The sequence below is a fragment of the Culex quinquefasciatus genome, chromosome 3 (assembly GCF_015732765.1).
Source record: "Culex quinquefasciatus strain JHB chromosome 3, VPISU_Cqui_1.0_pri_paternal, whole genome shotgun sequence".
NCBI lineage: Eukaryota > Metazoa > Arthropoda > Insecta > Diptera > Culicidae > Culex > Culex quinquefasciatus.
The window spans coordinates 104,221,091-104,241,270 of NC_051863.1; the positions used below are offsets into that span (position 1 = coordinate 104,221,091).

The 20,180-nt window shown below is 36.5% G+C and overlaps 1 protein-coding gene across 11 annotated transcripts in view; it reads right to left on the minus strand.

The window, feature by feature from the left end:
* Positions 1-20,180, minus strand: part of LOC6030950 (lachesin) — a 138,199-nt gene that overhangs the window by 96,602 nt on the left and 21,417 nt on the right. For 4 of the 11 annotated variants that reach the window (XM_038259893.1, XM_038259892.1, XM_038259891.1 and 1 more), the window contains exon 2: positions 4,386-4,741. The exons of 2 other annotated variants lie outside the window; for them this stretch is intronic. In XM_038259893.1, coding sequence (XP_038115821.1) covers positions 4,386-4,494 — 109 coding nt within the window. In that variant the 5' untranslated portion in view covers positions 4,495-4,741. Of the gene's footprint in view, positions 1-4,385; positions 4,826-20,180 lie in introns of all 11 variants that reach the window. 5 more of the 11 variants (XM_038259895.1, XM_038259890.1, XM_038259897.1 and 2 more) reach the window with 3 other exon arrangements.

Here is a 20,180-nt window from a genome sequence, read left to right on the forward strand (position 1 = left end):
GCAATATCACATGTTTCACACGTGAATCTGCTCTATACGACTTTACATGTGAATGTCATGAGCAAATCACTTAGAAATTTGTCATCGCGGGACGTTATAAATTCAAATGTAAACACGTAAACTTCACGTGTCATCCCACATGATTATCGCATGAAATCTTTATGAGAAAGAAATGGATTGCACATTAAAATCAAATGGTTTCTCTTCATTTTCAAGTGAAGATTTTATGTAGCATATTTTTTGTTTATTTTATATTTGTGATTGTAAATAAAAATACGTTTAATATCTTTTTGATATTTTTGCCTTTATTTATGTAACTCAAACAACACATAACAAACACTTTAGCATGACTAACAATTTAACTCCCATGCTCGAGAAAAGGGGGGAATTTGTATGGAAATTCCCCCATTTTCTCGAGCTTGGGAGTTTAGGTGCTATTCAAAAACTTCACTTTTTCGAGAGCGATTCACACTTAAAAAAAAATGCACATTCTGGACGATCAGCGAAAGTTGACTTCTATGCCACACATGATCTCTCACACTTTCACGCACCGGAACAAGCCTGGACGGGGGTCTTGGAAAATTTCGCCGGAAGTTATCCTATCCGTGATTACCTGTAGAAATATTAGAAATTTTCTAGTATTAAATATTGTAAAGAATTCATTAGAAATTTCTTACCATATTATTAAAAATTATCCAGCAATATTTTATACATTAAAAACCACTTTTTTCGGGTAGAAATTAAAATTAGGAGCGAGAGCTCTAGCTCTGACTTTACGGAAGTTGCCATCTTGCTTTAGAATTCATTTTCGTCATCGATAGCATTTGAAACCAACGTGAATTTCACTTGGACATCAAAGGACAAGTCGATTGGAGCAAATCAAAATGAAATTCATTTGAATCTCATGTGACTTACACTTCAAAACCAAAGGACAAGCCGATTGGGGCAAATCAAGGTGAAATTCATTTGAATCTCACGTGAACACCGTGCCAAAAATGATTGAATGTTTGTGTGCCAATGATCAGCTGGAGCTAAATGAATTTCACATTCAATTGAAATGAAAAGCATGTGAGTGTCAAAGGAAAATCATGTGAAGTTATCGTGTTGGTTTTTGAAGTAGCTCACGTGAAAAAACATTTGATTTTGCTATGTTGGTTTTTTTCAGTGAATTGGTGCAGGTGGAGGGTGAGACCAAGTGAGAGGGGGAGAGGTTTTGACATTTTTATGCCCGCATCTGGCCCGCCGCCTATTTCGTCGGTCGTTGAGCCGAGTCCAGCAATGTGGTCGCAATAATAAGAAATTCACTGAGCCAAAATATGAAATTTTTTAAACAGCATTTTTCTTCACATTTGAAACTAGATTTTTTCAACCAAAATTGTTATGATGTTAGGAGAAGTCTGTTCAACCAACCATGTAGGTATTTGGGTGGATTTATCAAAATTATTAAGTTTATTTGTAGCACTGACCATCTTACCCAACGATGCCAGATTATTTTATGACAGATCTGTATTTTCTTAAAAATAAATCTGTATTTTATCTTTACCATGTCGAGTTCAAAGCCATAGAAGAATTTTTTATAATACTACTAGTAGAACAATATTTACGTAATTTGAGATCAAAATACTTAGTTGCGTAAATTGAGTGCATAATTGGCAAAGGGAGCGCGTGGTCGTAAAAAAATATTCGGAGTGAAAAGTGATTTTTTTTGTGTGTGCCTTTTGTTTCGCATTTTTGTCGTGAATTGTTATATAGTTTTCGATAAAAACGATCCGAGTTCGTTAGGTTTATCGCATAACAAAATTATTTTGATTCATCAAGAACGTCGTGTGGTGCGCGAGTCTTTTTTGTGTTGAAAAGACCTTCCCATAGCTCCGTAGCTCAGAGGGCTCGACGTCGGTTGTTTGTGTGTTAAGCCCTCTCCATAGCATCGTAGCTCGAGAGGCAACGAAAATCAATACCTTATCTAGCTAACAGAAAGAAGATCGGAAGGCACTTGATGATTGAGTTCGTCGCGTCTATTCCGTAACAAATTCATGAACTAAATGATTATATAATTTAAAATCATACTACGCTTTCATTGCAGCATTACATTTAACACCTCATTTTATAAATAAATATTATTTGGTTTTATCTTTCCACAGCCGGCTGTCTAAGATTAAACCATTTCATTAAAAATTTAACAACAGTTAAACGGGAAATGTCTCATCCGCAGCAACCGATTGTTTGCCTTGAGAATAAATATAATACCTTTCAACAAACACTATGATTTTGGGTCGCATCATCATCTTCTATGATGAATCCTGACCAAACACCCTATCCTACTAACAAGTTTTCAGGTTCCTGGCGCTCGTGGGGTGTAAGCACAGAGTAAATCAGCTGCCCTAGTAGCAACCTGCGCTAACTAACATTCCCGCCCCTTAAAATCGAGATCTACAAACTGACATGGCGGGCGCCGTTGGTGGCCAATGACTGTTACCTATTCGCAACTGATCTTGTTCTGGAAGTCATGGTGTTTTATCTTTTCAGCGCATTCATACATGCTGTTGATAAGGGAAATACCACTTGATAGTCGAAGCCTATGATCAGTAGTGCTGAAAGGATATTACGGTTCTGTTCAGCAACGGAGAAGGACAACCATGGGTGGTCTCTCATGCTCATGCTCATGCTCAAAATACCTAGTTGTGTAAATTTTATGAGACTTCTCCCTTAGGGTGGTCGTCTTACCCCCATCTCCCCTAATTGCAGTTTCTTGAGAGAAATAAAAAATCAGTGGTGAGAGTGCGTGAACAGAGAAAATTTGAAGAGTGATATATATATATATATATATATATATATATATATATATATATATATATATATATATATATATATATATATATATATATATATATATATATATATATATATATATATATATATATATATATATATATATATATAGCAATTCCATTTGAAAGAGCCTAAACCAAAAAGTTCTCCGATCGGGCTCAAAATTTTCTGGGGTTCTTTGGCCAAAATAATTAGACCCGTATTTTTGTTTGGCCATTAGGGTGGCCTACATCGTGCTAGGGTGGTTCAAAATGGCAATTTTCGTCATTTTCGCAAAAACCACTTTTTCTAAAATCATATCTCCGCCATTTCATCCGATTTTAGCTGTCTTAGACGCAAAAGAAAGGTGTTGAGTTTGGCTATTTGGGAAAAATAGTAAAGTTCCAAAATCTAGCTTAACTATTGAAAAGTCGTATGAAAACTTAAAATGGCGTTTTGACCGTGTCTGGACCAAAGAGCCTATGTCTGAAAATATTTTTATCGGATTCCTCGGAAAATTTCACATAACATATCAAAAATTGGCGATGTCGAACCGTACGTTTCCGAGATATGATTTTTTGAAAAAAAAACTGCGTTTTCGACGCGCCACGCGCAAAAACGGAAAATGACGAAATCGGCAAAAATCAACTTTTTCCACTAAAACTGCGATAACTTTAAAATTTCAGCGATGACCTATAGATGTTATGGTACCAAAAGTTGCGTCTCTCAATTACGAAAATTTTGGTACCCAGACATGTATAGGTCATCGCTGAAATTTTAAAGTTATCGCAGTTTTAGTGAAAAAAGTTGATTTTTTGCCGATTTCGTCATTTTCCCGTTTTGCGCGTGGCGCGTCGAAAAACGCAGTTTTTATTTTCAAAAAATCGTATCTCCAAAACGTACGGTTCGACATCGCCAATTTTTTACATGTTATGTGAAATTTTCCGAGGAATCCGATAAAAATATTTTCAGACATAAGCTCTTTGGTCCAGACACGGTCAAAACGCCATTTTAAGTTTTCATACGACTTTTTCAATAGTTAAGCTAGATTTTGGAACTTTTACTATTTTTCCAAATAGCCAAACTCATCACCTTTCTTTGCGTCTAAGACAGCTAAAATCGGATGAAATGGCGCGGAGATATGATTTTTGAAAAAGAGGTTTTTGCGAAAAATGACGAAAATTGCCATTTTTCGAACCACCCTAGCACGATAAAGGTCACCCTAATGGCCAAACAAAAAAATACGGGTCTAATTATTTTGGCCAAGGAACCCCCAGAAAAAAATTGAGCCTGATCGGAGAACTTTTTTTCGGTTTAGGCTCTTTTGAAATGGAATTGCTGTATATATATATAACACAGGTTGAGGAACTCAACTTTTACGTAAAAAAAGAAAATTTGAAAAATATGAAAAAGATATGTTTTCACAATTCGATAAACAGAAGCTCATAGGCAGACCTCCGGATAATCGAACTCCAGATTATCGAAACTTTGAATTCTGGATTCTAAGCTGAACACTCGAACTTATCGTCGTAACAGAATTTTATGCTGAATGTTAAAATAAACTCTTTTTTACTTACCGGTATGCATCATGGCACAACCTTGCAAAATGTACAATACAATGATCCAACTCCGAAACAAACAGTTAAAGTTTCTCGACAGTTGCAAAAAGTAAACACTGCTTATCATAATTTGATCCTTAATATACTGCTCCGATTTTACTAACTTGTAGTCCACAGTGGATCACAAAATACTGCCAACAAGATTCATTCAATTACTCACAAATCCCAATCCCGTTAGATTTACGACACTGATTTTAGAGTCCGTCGATTTATGACACACTGGGACACTTTTTGCTTCTCCATTAGATGTAAGGAACTGTTAAATCAACAGCAAATTGATTGTATTCTTTTACAGTTTTTTTTGTGTTTTCTTCCTACACACAATGAATAACCAACGGTTAGTATTATCATTTAAATTTTATCCTTGCCAGCTTTTCTTTATTTGGCCACACCAGTGTCTATGTGAAGAGATAAGAGGATTATCTTTGTTTTTACGAAAGAGCAGCAGTAGCATTGAATGCTGTTTCTGCTGTTTGTTTTGCCACTGCCAGCGCCCGAATACTTCATTTTGTTCGTAATTGAGAGCTAGCACAACACACCACACTAGCTGCCTTTGGGGTGGAGTGACAAAAGCAAACGAAAGCCGGCCAGGCCATCACTTTCCATCGTCGGCAATCTTCAACTAGCAGCCTCTCTCGGTGTCTGGTTCTGCGCGGATGCAGGACAGCAAAGAACAGGGCTATAAAGCTCAATTTATCGCCGGCGGAAAATCTTGTTCAAATTTCATCGGCATTGTTACTCAGCAAAATTATATTCTCGCCTGAATATGAATTTCACTGCCACATCCGGGGCAACATGATGTAAAAGTCTATTGCTTATGGGATGATAAAACATGCAATGCCCATTTTCGAAGAAGGCAGCTTCATTTGCATTTTATTGTTTGGTTATTGATTTCACACGATTTTCGCGGAAACTTTTTTCTGTGCGAATATCAAAAAAGGAAATTGCATGTTTAAAAAAACAGTTTGTCATTGGCAATTTGAAGATTGATGTAATCCACTCAACTCTTGAATTCACCCCCTTACACAGCAGCTTCTGATCGATGCAAAAATATGCTAGCATGATGTTAGGCGGCATTGATTATAAATCTCTCTGTCCTAAACAAGCAACGACGATACCACCGCTTCATGTAAAGGGCCGATTCAAAATTTCGGCTCACAACCTGCATCTTGACCAGGGTCATGAAAGGACAGCAAAATGCTGATGATACAGTATTTGACAGTAAGTTTGGATACATAACTTACATACATAACATATAACCCAATGTATTTGATTTGTGAAACCCTTTTTATAAAAATGTAAATCTAATTTGATTTAAAGTATTTAAGGTGAAGCCGTTGATCATTTTTGAAGAAAATTGATCATCACTATAAAATATTCTGTATTAAACAATTTTACGAATTTCAGCACCAAAAGGAATCAGCATGTGCCGGTTGTTGCATTCTTGTAGCCACTGAAAGAATTTTTGATCTAAAACAAATGTGCTTCAAAATTTATATAATTTTGTGGCACAGTCATTGACGTCCTAGTTGGCAATCATTGATTAATGACGATTTCCATAACTTTACATGGAATGGGATAATCGTTACCAAAAGGAATCAGCATGTGTAAGGCACTATTCTGAACAACTTGTTAAAAGAATTTTGTCAAAATATTGAAAGCGACGCAAAACTTATATCTTTGAACGAAAAATCATGACAATGATGAAAGTCTTCACGTTAAATAACTGTTAAACAAGAATCATTCTTTGATTAATACTTCTTCTTTTAGGATTGAACGTTTCATGAATAAACTTAATATGTGTGTCTAGTTGTCAGTAAAGTTGTTTTTTAGGTTTTAATCCTGAATATTATTCGATAACATAATAAGTTTTCTTCAGAACTCGAGTTTATTTTAATTTATTTTTTTTCACATGTCTGGAGTAACATTTTAAACATTGCTCTTACGGCCTTTTTCCCATTTAAACACGTTTGATTCCGAAAACGTTTTCTACCAATTTAATTCCGAAGATAAGTAAGTTACCAAACATTAACATTATTTCATACATACTTTGACCACGTCTCTCAATGGCTAAATTAGGGGTTACCAAAAAGCAATTCTCTACGAAATCGGTCTTTTTTCTAAAATTTTAATTTTTGTAATTTTTAATCCGACTGAAACTTTTTTGGTGCCTTCAGTATGCCCAAAGAAGCCATATTGCATCATTAGTTTGTCCATATAATTTTCCATACAAATTTGGCAGCTGGCCATACAAAAATGATGCATGAAAATTCAAAAATCTGTATCTTTTGAAGGAATTTTTTCATCGATTTGGTGTCTTCGGCAAAGTTGTAGGTATGGATATGGACTACACTGAAAAAAATGATACACGGTAAAAATTTTTGGTGATTTTTATTTAACTTTTGTCACTAAAATTTGATTTGCAAAAAAACACTATTTTTATTTTTTTATTTTTTATATGTTTTAGAGGACATCAAATGCCAACTTTTCAGAAATTTCAGGGTTGTGCAAAAAATCTTTAAGCGAGTTATGAATTTTTTGAATCAATACTGATTTTTTTCAAAAAAACGTTACTTAATCCACCGATGGTGGTTGGTGCCTTCCTAACAATTATGTACATATTTGTTTCTGTAGTAAGAATGTCAAACCTACAATTTTTTCTAAATTTTACTTCTTACAACATATCTACATGAAGTATGGGATCTAGAATCCCAAAAATCATTGGACGTAATATTAGAACAACAACTACGGGGCTGTTTCATGAAAATTGTTCACTTTCAATAGTTATATTACTTTTATGTTTTTTAAGCCTTAAGGCAGTAAAAAATAAATCTGTTCATTTTTCCCGGGAGTTTCAAATCAACAAATTCCCGGGAGCCAAATCTCCGGATAGATCCGGAAAGATCTTTTGATAACCTATCCAACGATGGGTCGCATGATAGATTCGGACAACTTTTTCATCAACATATTTGAGATCCGGCCTCTAAAATGTGTACAAATGACACTAAAGTGCTCATAACTTTTGATAGGGTTATCAGATCTTCAATCTTTTGGGCTTGTTGGAAAGGTCTTTGATTGCCTATCCAACGATGGGTCACATGATAGATCCGGACAACTTTTTCATCAACATATTTGAGATCCGGCCTCTAAAATGTGTACAAATGACACTAAAGTGCTCATAACTTTTGATAAAGTTATCAGATCTTCAATGTTTTGGGCATCATGTATAATCAGACGGGTTTTCTTACAAAAACCACCCTTTTTACAATTTTTCAAATTTTAGCCAGAATCGTTTTTTAGCATAACTTTTGAAATACTTAACAAAACTTCATAATAGTTAATATAGGTCTTGTGGGACCCTAAGACGGATCGAATGAGACCAGAACGGCCCAAATCGGTTCAGCCAGTCCGGAGATAATCGAGTGCATTTTTTTCGGTGCACGGACTTCTAATCTAATCTAATCTAATCTAATCAAACCCTAGCGCAGCCAGTCTTTCGAGGGCATCCTGGAAAATGCCTTAGGTTGATTAACGCCTAGCATCCTCTTGTCATTATTAACAATGGCAGTGCCCCAATGCAATAAATTGCTTTGAAACATCACAAACGTTAAAGCGGCCAGGCCAACTGCGTAAAGTTAACCGCAAAGATGATTCGTTGAATTGGATTGAATTTGAACACGAATGTTCAAACAGCAATGCAATTCTGAATCTACAGGGGAGGAAGAAACGTGGGGATCCCCCGCTCACGTTTCTGTTTGTTTAGGCAATTCATCGTTGGAAGCCACCATGCTAAGAAGTTTTGGTGCTCCGGGACCCTCTAGGGATGGGACACTGTATTTCCACAAATGCCCTGGACACTATTTGCCGTGGTTATAGCGCCACAACTCGCTCAGTGCATTTTTTTCGGTGCACGGACTTACAGACATACACACGCACAGACATTTGCTCAGAATTTGATTCTGATACGTGAAGGTAGGTCTACGAGGTCGAATTAAGAAGTTCATTTTTCGAGTGATTTTATAGCCTTTCCTCAGTAAGGTGAGGAAGGCAAAATCGAAAAATTGGTCGCAAAAATTTCAACTTCATTTTTCGATGTAAAATCAAATTTGCAATCAAAAAGTACTTCAGTAAAATTTTGATAAAGTGCACCGTTTTCAAGTTTAATCCATATTTAGGTAACTTTTTTGAAAATAGTCGCAGTTTTTCATTTTTTTAAATAAGTGCACATGTTTGTCCACCTTTGAAAAAAATATTTTTGAAAAGCTGAGAAAATTCTCTATATTTTGCATTTTTAAACTTTGTTGATACGACCCTTAGTTGCTGAGATATTGCCATGCAAAGGTTTAAAAACAGGTAAATTGATGTTTCCGAAGTCCCACAAAAACAACACGCCATTTTCTAATGTCGATATCTCAGTAACTAATGGTCCAATTTTCAATTTTTTAATATGAAACATTTGTGAAATTTTCCGATCTTTTCGAAAAAATATTTTAATTTTTAAACCAAGACTAACATTTCAAAAGGGCCAAACATTCAATATTACGCCTTATAACACTTTTGCACGTAATTAAACATTTAGATTTACATGCATTTTGATGTAAATTTGCAACAAATTATACGTAAAAACATGATTTTACGTATGATTCACCCGTTTACGAATCTCAAGTTTACATCAACTGAGTTTACATATTTTTTTTCTGTGTGTGACTAAACTCAAGCTGACAGCAACTTGCTCAATCGCTTCTCCCAGCGACACAAATACTTCGTGAATTTCTTTGCCCACTCCGTCCGTCGAACCAAGTCACACACGAATACCGTAAAACGAGGTGACTTTGATAGCCGGAGTGTCTAGGTTTGAGATTTTTCCGCAACATGAAGATCAAAAATTAAATACGTACGGATTGATGTGGAATAATATTGACCAGGATAGAGAAATTATTATTATTAGTTTTATTAAAGACACGTGTCGTGTCGTATTTTTAATTGTAATTCTAATTCGGTTTCTAAAACTGTTCTTTAAGCCTTGTAATAGTAAGAAATTTTAAAACGTTTTTTTTCATTCTCGATGAAGTTTGCTAAAATTGTCTCTAATGTCCCTTTAATACAACATGTGATCCTTTCGTGGCTGAAGGCGCGGCAATCCAAGAGTATGTGATTTGTAGTAATTCGCACACCACATTGGGTGTAGATTGGGGGTGGATTCCGTTCCAGCAGGTAAGAGTCGAGTGCGTCCTATGCGCAGCCGCGTGAGTAGACGTTGCTCAGAAGCGCAGTTTCTATCGTTGTACTTCCCTGGGTTGGATTTAACTTGTCTCAACTGTGACAGAGAACTGTGTATACAGCAATTCCATTTGAAAAGAGCCTAAACCGAAAAAAAAGTTCGCCGATCGGGCTCAACATTTTTATATACAGCAATTCCATTTGAAAAGAGCCTAAACCGAAAAAAAGTTCTCCGATCGGGCTGAACATTTTTCTTGGGGTTCCTTGGCCAAAATAATTAGACCCGTATTTTTTTTGTTTGGCCATTAGGGTGACCTACGTCGTGTTAAGGTGGTCTGAAAAATGGCAATTTTCGTCATTTTTCGCAAAATCCTCTTTTTTCGAAAAATCATATCTCCGCGCCATTTCATCCGATTTTAGCTGTCTTAGACGCAAAAGAAAGGTGGTTAGTTGGCTATTTGGCAAAAATAGTAAGAAGTTTCGAAAATCTAGCATACCATTTCAAAAAGTCACATGAAAACTTAAAATGGCGTTTTGACCGTGTCTGGACCAAAGAGCCTATGTATGAAAATATTTTTATCGGATTCCTCGGAAAATTTCACATAAATTATCAAAAAATTGGCGATGTCGAACCGTATGTTTCGGAGATATGATTTTTTGATAATAAAAACAGAGTTTTTCGACGCGCCACGCGCAAAACGTGAAAATGATGAAATCGGCAAAAAATCAACTTTTTCCACTAAAACTGCGATAACTTTAAAATTTCAGCGATGATCTGTACATGTTATGGTACCAAAAGTTGCGTCTTTCAATTACGAAAATTTTGATATTTATACAGCAAATCCCCACGAAAACAGCATGGAAAAAAACAAAAGTGCTCGGATTGGGCTCAACATTTGTCTAGGGGTTCCCTGGCCGAAATAATTAGACCCGTATTTTTTTTTTTTGTTTCTACGCCGTGTTAGTGCATCTCCAGCGCGGGTAGCAAACATCGAAGCAAATCAAATTTGCACCCGACGTCAACCCTACCTTCCATCGAATGAGGAAGTAATATGTCGGTCCCGGCCTTGGTTGTTAGGCCGTTAAGTCATTACAGGTGTAGGAGTCGTCTTCATGCCATAAGTACAAACAACACACCAAACCAAGCCTACTCCGGTGGAATCGCTGGCGGCGGTTGGACTTGCAATCCAAAGGTCGTCAGTTCAAACACTGGGGTGGAAGGTTCCTTGGAGTAAAAGAGGTTTGGGTGCTCTCCTTTCAAGCCTTCGGACTCCTAGGTTCGAGCAGAAACTTGCAATAGAGACCACTAAAGACCCGGGGTCGTTAATGTGGATGATTTGATTTTTTTGTCAACCCTACCGCGGTACCTGTCGCGGTAGCAAATTTGCTATCAGTTCTTCGGGATTTCACTTTGCTACCCGCTATTCTGCTGGTTTGCTACTGCGGCAAATGGAATGATGCACGGAAAACTGAATCATGCACGGAAAAAAATTAATATTTTGATGTATAAAAAAAAAAAAAGTTACAAAATTTAACAAACAGTAAAAAAGTTATAACAATTAAAAAAATTAAAAAAACTTTAAATTTTTTTTTTTAAAATATAAAAAATTAAAAAAATTAAAAACAATTAGAAAAAGTTAAAAAAAATTAAAAAATTAAAAATATAAAATGACAAAAAATTTCAAATAAAATTAAAAAAATAAAAAGATTTTAAAAATTATTAAAAAAAATTAATAAATAAAAAAAAATTAAAATTTAAAAAACATATTTTTTTTTATTTTCAAGAAAAAAATAAAAAAAAATCAAAATTAAAAAAAAAAAACAATTTTAAGGAAGTTCAAAAAAAAAACAAAAATACAAAAAAATAGAAAAACATTCAAATAATTGGAAAAATAAAAAGATTGAAAAAAATCAAAAAATAAATTCACAGAACTTGAAAAAATAAAAAAAAGCTTTTTGAATAAAAAAAACAACAACAATCGCATTTTTGATTTTTTTTTATTTTTAAATTTTTGCATTTTGAAATTTTCGATTTTTTGCATTTTAATTTTTTTTTCAATTTTTGAAAAAAAAGCTATTTAAACATATTTTTAAATTTTTGAATTTTTGTATTTTTGGATTTTTTGTATTTTTGAATTTTAAAATATTCGAATTTTTGACTGTTTGAATTTAATTTTTTTTTATTTTTAAATTTTTAATTTTTGAATTTTTAAATTTTTGAATTTTTAAATTTTTGAATTTTTAATTTTTGAATTTTCAATTTTTTGAATTTTTAAAGTTTTGAATTTTTGAATCATACACAAGAGCAGACATACAAAAATCTCCGAAACACGCATTCAAAAAATTTAGAAAAAATAAAAATTTAAAAAAAAATCAAAAAAATTTAAAAAAAATAAAAATGAAAAAAAAATTAAATAAAATTTAAAAAATAGAAAAGATTTAAAAAAAATTAAAAAAATACAAAAAATTAAAAACAAAAAAAAGTAAAAATTAAAAAAAAAACATTTTTTTTATATTTAAGAAAAAAATAAAAAATTCAAATAAAAAAAATAACAAATTTGAAGAAATTCAAAACAATAGAAAAATTATAAAAAAATAGGAAAAATGAAAAAAAATAAAAAGATTGAAAAAAAATTGAAAAAAAAACAAACAGAAATCGAGAAATTAAAAGTGCAACATGGTATTAAACTTTCTGTCAAGCTTCTGTGAAGTTTACCATGACAGTTGCGAAAGTTTAACTCCATGTTACCGGCTCACATCTCTCTTTTTAATTTCTCGATTGAAAAAATCAAAAAAAAAATAGCTGTTTAAATTAAAAAAAAATACAACAACAATTAAGCTATTTAATCGTTTTTTTTTTTAATTTTAAATTTTTGAATTTTTGAAATTTTAAATTTTAAAATTTTTGAATTTTTGCATTTTAAATTTTTTTTCAAAAATTGAAAAAAATAAGCTATTTAAACACATTTTTGTAATTTTGAATTTTAATTTTTTTTTACTTTTTGAATTTTCATTTTTTTTTAATTTTTTTTAATTTCAGATTTTTTAATTTTTTGAATCATACACCGAGCCACGTAGCCCAGTGGTAACGCTTCCGCCTCGTAAGCGGTAGATCGGGGTTCAAATCCCGGCTCGGACCAACACAACTGGTGGTCTTTTCCTTCTGGAATCGATTGCTTAGTAAAGGGAAGGTAGTGTATCGTCATTAACCTTAACATGTTAACATTAAGTTGAGAATGAAACTGACACTGAATCCGCTTTGTAAATGCCGGCCCGATACTCTTCAAGGGTGTTCCCCTCAGGAACTGGGAAAGATTTACTTTTTTACTTTATACACAAGAAGAGACATACAAAAATCTCCGAAACACGCATTAAAAACTTTGCCCCCGGCTTGCCGGTACTTGTCGGGTATCAGAAAATGAGTACCCGACAGGTACCGACCATATTTTCTTCTATAGATGAACTTGAGATCAAATTTGATACCTGCTTTGCTACACGCGGTGGGAGACTCGGGGGCAAACTCGAGAGCAAATTTGGTGGGAATCAAATCGGGTAGCAAATTGTTTAGCTTTCGACATTTTCGAAAAATGAAATTCTTTGAAATTTTCAATAGGATTCAAAAGTTTAATAAACTTTTAGCATTTCTAGGCATGAATCAACACATAATTATTGATTTTAAAGGTAAACGAGAGCAAAAAATGATTAAAACCCATATTTGCTCCCCGCGGTGGGCTTGTTTCGGTGGCAAATTTGCTACCCTAGCGGTGGGGATGACGGAGTTTTTTCAAGGTGGCAAATTTGATCTCGGTATTCTTGAGCCGGGTGCAAATTTGATTTGCACCCAGCGCTGGAGATGCCCTTAGGGTGGTCTGAAAATTGCAATTTTCGTCGATTTTCGCAAAAACCGCTTTTTTCGAAAAATCATAACTCCTCGCCATTTTAACCGATTTCAATTGTCTTATACGCAAATGCAAGTTGGTATTTTAAAGAAAAATAGTAAGAAGTTTCAAAAATCTAGCCTAACATATGAAAAGGGCGTATGAAACTTTAAAATGCCGTTTTGATGGTGTCTGGACAAAAGAGCCTATGTCTGGAAATATTTTTATCGGATTCCCGGACATTTTTACGTAGGGTAGAGTAGTCATCAATGAGACACGGGGAACAATGATAAAATGGCTCTCACAAGTCGTAGTTTCAACCAATCACGCTCATATTTGGGGGAAAGGTGTGTCTACTAGATACACGTCTGCTATAATAGTGGCTTTGGTTATGGACGCTCCCTTGCAAAGTTATTCATACATGTTTGATTCTGGGGTGTAAAAGTAAATTATGACTAAAAATTACATTTTCGCTCATAGACTGCCATTAACTTCAAAACTAATATTTCTTCAAATTTCATTCGACGTTCCATAGGGATTGAGTTGGGCTACAATGTCCTTTCATTAGGTTTGGCCAAAATTTAGAATATACCCAGTATCCAGGACTGTCTCATTGTTCCCCACTCATTTCAGCTTATGGGTAACAATGAGACACTTTGATTTTTCTTCATTAAACTTTTCAAAATCTATTGAAATCTTTCAAACCATGAATTAAAAGTGATTTTTGGCATATTTATAGAGTTTTAACTTCATTTAATCAACAATACAATGTTATTTGGTATAAATATACGGATTTTACAAAATTTAAATACTTTTTAGTATAACTTTTGTTAATTAAAGTTTCATGTTGGCAAAATTGCTCTAAAATGTTCAAGGCAAGTTACCTGCAATGGAGCAATACAAAAACATGATGTTTTACTAGAAAAATCTTGATTTTCGTAGTGTGTCTCATTGTTCCCCAGCTGTCTCATTGTTCCTGCCAAGTGCGTCTACAATGAGACAGTTAAATAACTCTGGCTGTAGATGTCGGATCGATCTCATATTTTGGTCAATGTTAGAACACATTAAAAGAAAGAAAATGCAACTAAAAAGCTCATTAAAACATGCTGATGAAAAAATTAGAAAAATCTTTGAAAGTTGAAAACCAAAAGTGTCTCATTGATGACTACCCTACCCTAATATACCTAAAAATGGGAGGAGTTTATTAACAGGATTCCGAGGCATGATTTTTTGAAAATAAAATCTGTGTTTTTCGACGCGCCGCGCGCAAAAGCCGGAGAATGACGAAATTGGCAAAAAAATCAACTTTTTTTTTCATTTGTTATCCGAGCATTCGTTGGTGAAAGTTGTCTGAATCAACATGACTCGTCGCGTCCCGGCGCAAAACGCCGGCAATATTGCCCTACCTGCGGCTCAAGCAGGCAAAAAAGTGGGAATTTCCAAAAGGAAGGTTGAGGCCTCAACTGATGGCCAAAAACCGGGGCTTTCCAAAAGGAAGGTGCTTTTGGAAGTGACATCGAACAGCAAAAAGACGAAAAAGAGCGACGGTACTGTACCGATGGATGAGGAGGAGGAGAACTCTTCATCGCACGAGGAGCAGCTTTTGAAGAACAACAAGTTCGCTGGACTGCCTGACGAGGACCAGGTAGCGGAAGCAAAGGAGAATGAAGTGAAACAGCGAAAGGAGAAACTGCCTCCTTTTTAACGTCATGATTCGAAATCCGGACACTTAGTAGCATATCATTTTTGTTATAGCTGGCAAAAAATCATGTAATAAGTTGGAAATGTAGAAATATCATCAGGATGTAGTATAAACAGTCAGTTTCAAGAAAATGCATGCAAAATATGTCTTTTCTAACAATTTTTCTTCAGAATTTTAAAATTAAAATGTCTTGTTCTGCTTCGAATCCCGGACACTGATAAAAGCTGATTCGAAATCCGGACACTTTTGCTTCGAATTCCGGACACTCGATTTTACTCATGAATCGCACAAATTTGGACTGAAATGTTAGTGAAAGGCATTCTTTAGGTCTCAAATAAGCTGTTAACATCAAAACAATCGATAGTTTATATTAAAAATTTGCTAGAATTTAAGGAAATCGAAACCATAAATTTCTGCTTTGCCTTCCCGGTGCTTCGAACGCCTATGAAATATTTCAAGTGAAATGTTTCGCATTTTTGGTAAACTTATAATTTTATTGTATTTAATTGTTTTGGCACTAACTACAGCGTTCAAACAAACTTTAAAACAAACTTTTAGTTGATGTTAGAATTCATCAAATAACACAGTTTTGACATTCAAAATGCGAACTTATATCCAAATAATTGATAAAACAAGATGAAGTGTCCGGGTTTCGAAGCATCCGGGAATTCGAATCATGACGTTATGTGCGGCAATCAGCAGCAACGATCGACTTTCGAGCGGGGCTGGTTGAACTCATCAAGTCTGGGAAAGTCCAAGGCAACATTCGTCTGTGTCAGGACGGATTTAAGGTGCTGGTGCAATCCAGGCAGCACTATCAACTGGTCAAGGATTACTTGACCGAAAACGAGGCGGAGTACTTTACCCATGATGTCGTCATGGATAAGCCGTACAAAATCGTCGTCAGAGGTCTGTACGACATGCCAGTGGAGGAATTAGCTGCCGAGCTAAAAGTTTTGAAACTGGATGTGTTGGCCGTGCACAAAATGAGCCGACGCAACAAAGACATCAAGTACCGTGACCAGCTCTACCTGCTGCATTTGGCTAAGGGATCGACGACGCTTCCTGAGCTGAAGGCAATCCGAGCGGTTTTCAACATTATCGTGTCGTGGGAGCGATACCGACCAGTGCATCGTGACGTCACACAATGCTTCAACTGCCTGGGCTTCGGGCACGGAGGTAAGAACTGCCACCTGAAGCGTCGTTGCGCCAAATGTGGTACCGATGCGCACATCACATCCCAGTGCATCCAAGATTCGCTGGTGAAGTGCCTCAACTGCAACGGTGAGCACTCGTCAACCGACCGAAAGTGCCCCAAGAGAGCTGAGTTCGTGAAAATTCGGCAGCAAGCATCGACGAAGAATCAGCCTCAGCGTCGTAGAACTCCTCCAGCCCTGGTGGAGCAAAATTTTCCACCTCTTCAACCGCGACGCCAGGTCCCGAACTTGGCACCGTTGCCGTTGGATCCCAGGAAGAGAGCTGAGATGAATCATCCACGGCCGGGTTCCAGCCAGGAGCCGAGACCGCCACCACCGGGCTTCAGCCAGGAGCCAAGACCAATCCAAGAACCAGCAGTTGAGGAAAATGGTAATGATCTTTACACCTCAACCGAACTCCTCAATATTTTCAAACAGATGTCCGCTGCACTGCGTGGATGCAAAACCAAGACCCAGCAGATTGAAGTGCTGACCTCGTTCGTCATCCAGTATGGATCGTAGGTCCCTCAAGCTGCTGAATTGGAACGCTTGCTCCATTAGGAGGAAGAATTTAGAGCTGGTGGATTTTCTTCGCGAGAAGGAGATCGACGTAGCTGCCATCACGGAAACTCATCTGAAGCCCGGTGAAAAAGTTTATCTGCAAAACTACAAGATCGCGACGCAGCTCGATAGGACCACCTCTGGAGGAGGAGGTGTGCTTGTCGCTGTTCATCGTGATCTCAAGCCACGCCGGCTGCCACACTTCAAGCTGGACATCATCGAGGCCGTTGGGGTGGAAATTCCCACTTCTGTTGGCCCAGTACTCTTCATTGCTGCATACTGCCCACGTCAGGTGAATTCCAGAGATGGTTCAGCAGCAAAACTGAACAGAAGCTGACACGGCGGAGCGCAAAGTACATCATCGCTGGTGACCTCAACGCGAAGCATGAAGTTTGGGGCAACAGCAGGAGGAATCGGAACGGAGTGATTCTGCACAACGATCTGCAAAACGGATACTACAACGTTGTGAGTCCAGATCGTCCAACGAGGGTGGCTCGGTCTGGGAATCACTCAATCATCGACTTCTTCATTACCAATATGGCTGAGAACGTGGCTCATCCTGAGGTGTTTGAAGAGTTGAGTTCTGATCACTATCCGGTGGTTGTGGAGGTTGGAGCTTCCGTTACTCCGCAGCGGCAACCAACCCGGAAAGATTACCACAACGTTGACTGGCAGCAGTTTCAGCAAGTGGTCGACAGCAACATCGACTATGATCAACACCCGGAAACTTCTGCCGATATTGATCGTTCGCTGGAGGTGATCCAGCAGGCTATCAACCAAGCAGAGGCTGCCAACGTTCGGGAGGTTCCTGTTAATTTTAAGGTAACTGATATTGACGTAGATACTAAACACTTGATTAGACTTAGGAATGTTTATAGGAGACAATATCAACGGACTGGGGACTATGACAAAAAGATTTCAGTGAACAATTTGAACAAAATCATACAAGACCGACTTGACAATATCAGAAATCAAGAATTTTCAAAACATGTAAGCCAGCTTGGGAATTATTCAAAACCATTTTGGAAACTTTCAAAAGTTCTTAAAAACAAACCAAAGCCTATTCCTCCTCTTATTGTTGAGGATTCTCCTTTGATTACATCCGAGGAAAAGGCAAATGCACTTGGGCTTCATTTTGTTAGTTCACATAATCTTGGCGCTTCCATGACCAGCCGTAAAGAAACATCAGTTGCCAATAGTATTTCAACAATCAATGACTCTACCTTTGAATTTCCTGCAGATTCCCAAGTTTCTGGTGAGGAAGTCAAAGTTGCAGTTAAACAAATTAAAAATATGAAAGCTTCAGGCTTTGATAACATTTTTAATTTAGTGTTGAAAAAACAGAGTGATCAGTTCTTTCAACATCTAGCCAATATTTTCAATAAATGTTTGCCACTTGGTTACTTCCCCACCAATTGGAAACTGGGCAAAGTCATACCAATTTTGAAGCCATTAGTCTTTTGAGTAGTCTGTCCTAATTTTGAGAAGGTCATCTATTCAAGGCTTTTGGATTTTACCAACGATAATAATATAATTTTGAATGAACAGTTTGGCTTCCGAAAGGGACATAATACTGCTCATCAGCTTACGAGAGTAACTAAAATCATCAAGCAGAACAAGCTTGAGTCTAAATCAACTGCTATGGCTTTGTTGGATGTTGAGAAGGCTTTTGACAATGTTTGGCATGATGGTTTGATACATAAACTGTATTTATACGGTTTTCCAATGTATCTTATCAAAATTATCCAGCACTATCTTTCAGAGAGATCGTTCAGGGTTTTTCTGAATGGGATTGCTTCTGGATTATTCAACATTGATGCTGGGGTTCCCCAAGGAAGTATTCTTGGCCCACTTCTGTACAATATTTTTACATCTGATTTGCCTACTCTTCCTGGTAATGGTGTGTTGTCACTTTTTGCTGATGACACTGCCGTTATTTATAAGGGTAAAATAACCAGATATTTAGTTGGCCGTCTTCAGAAGGGTCTTGACGTTCTTTCCGAATACTTTGGCGACTGGAAAATTCGCATAAATGCAGCCAAAACTCAAACTATCATTTTTCCACTTTCCAAATCGGCCAGATTTGTCCCAAAGGATGATGTTTTGATAAAAATGAATGATGTTTCGATACCCTGGTCAAAGGAAGTTGTCTATTTAGGTCTTTTTTTTGAAATTAAATATGTCTTTATTGAACATTCTTATAATAATTACATTTCTTTTACATGATAAGTGGTATGGCCTAATGCTCTTCATCTTTGTTGTATTTTTTGTTTTATTATTAACTGATCACATTTATTTATTTTCTTCAAATTGTTTTACATTATTGCATTGAATTGAATACATTTGGGTAAAAAGAAAAAACACTTTAACAACTAATCCTAACCTAAAACTAAAAAAATCCATTGAAATATTCAAAATCACTAAAACGAGTAAACTACGAACTGTATTTTAAGATGAATGCTCCAAGAGTTCTTACTTGTTCCTGGCGAGTTTTGCACCCACGCAGAGTTGTTGTCATCTCGATGAAAATGTTCAAAAGTTCTTGTGGTGAAAACAGGTCACTACTGCCTTCACCCGTTGATGTTGGTTGGTTTTCCTCGGTTGCTGACTGAAGCCTGGAGGTGTTGTATTCTCTGCAACTTTTTGCTGCTGATTCAACGGCAATGGCTGCAGATTTGGAACCACTCGAACAGATCCCACTCCAGGTGACGCCAAAGCAGGAAAATCCACTTCCGTGAAAGTTGGTGGTGTTTTGCGACGATTTGGTTGGTGCCTCGTCGTCGCTTGCTGCCGAATTTTTACAAACTCAGCACGTTTTGGGCAGCTCGGATACTTGGTCGAATGGTCGCCGCCGCAATTGAAGCATTTCGCTTCGATGTTCTCGTTGATTGTTTCGCAAGCTTGTGTTTTGTGCTCACCTCCGCAGGTTGCACAACGACTCTTGATGAAACAGTTCCTTCCACCATGTACAAACTGCAAGCAGTTCGAACACTGTGTTACGTCACGGTGCACTGGACGATAACGTTCCCAAGTCACGATGATGTTGAAAATTGCCCGAACTGCTTTCAGCTCAGACGGCGTTGTCGATCCTCTCTCGAGATGAACCAGGTACAGTTGATCACGATACTTGATGTCCTTGTTGTGTCTCGTCATCTTGAAAACTTCGATCACGTTCAACTTAAGAGTTTTGAGCTCC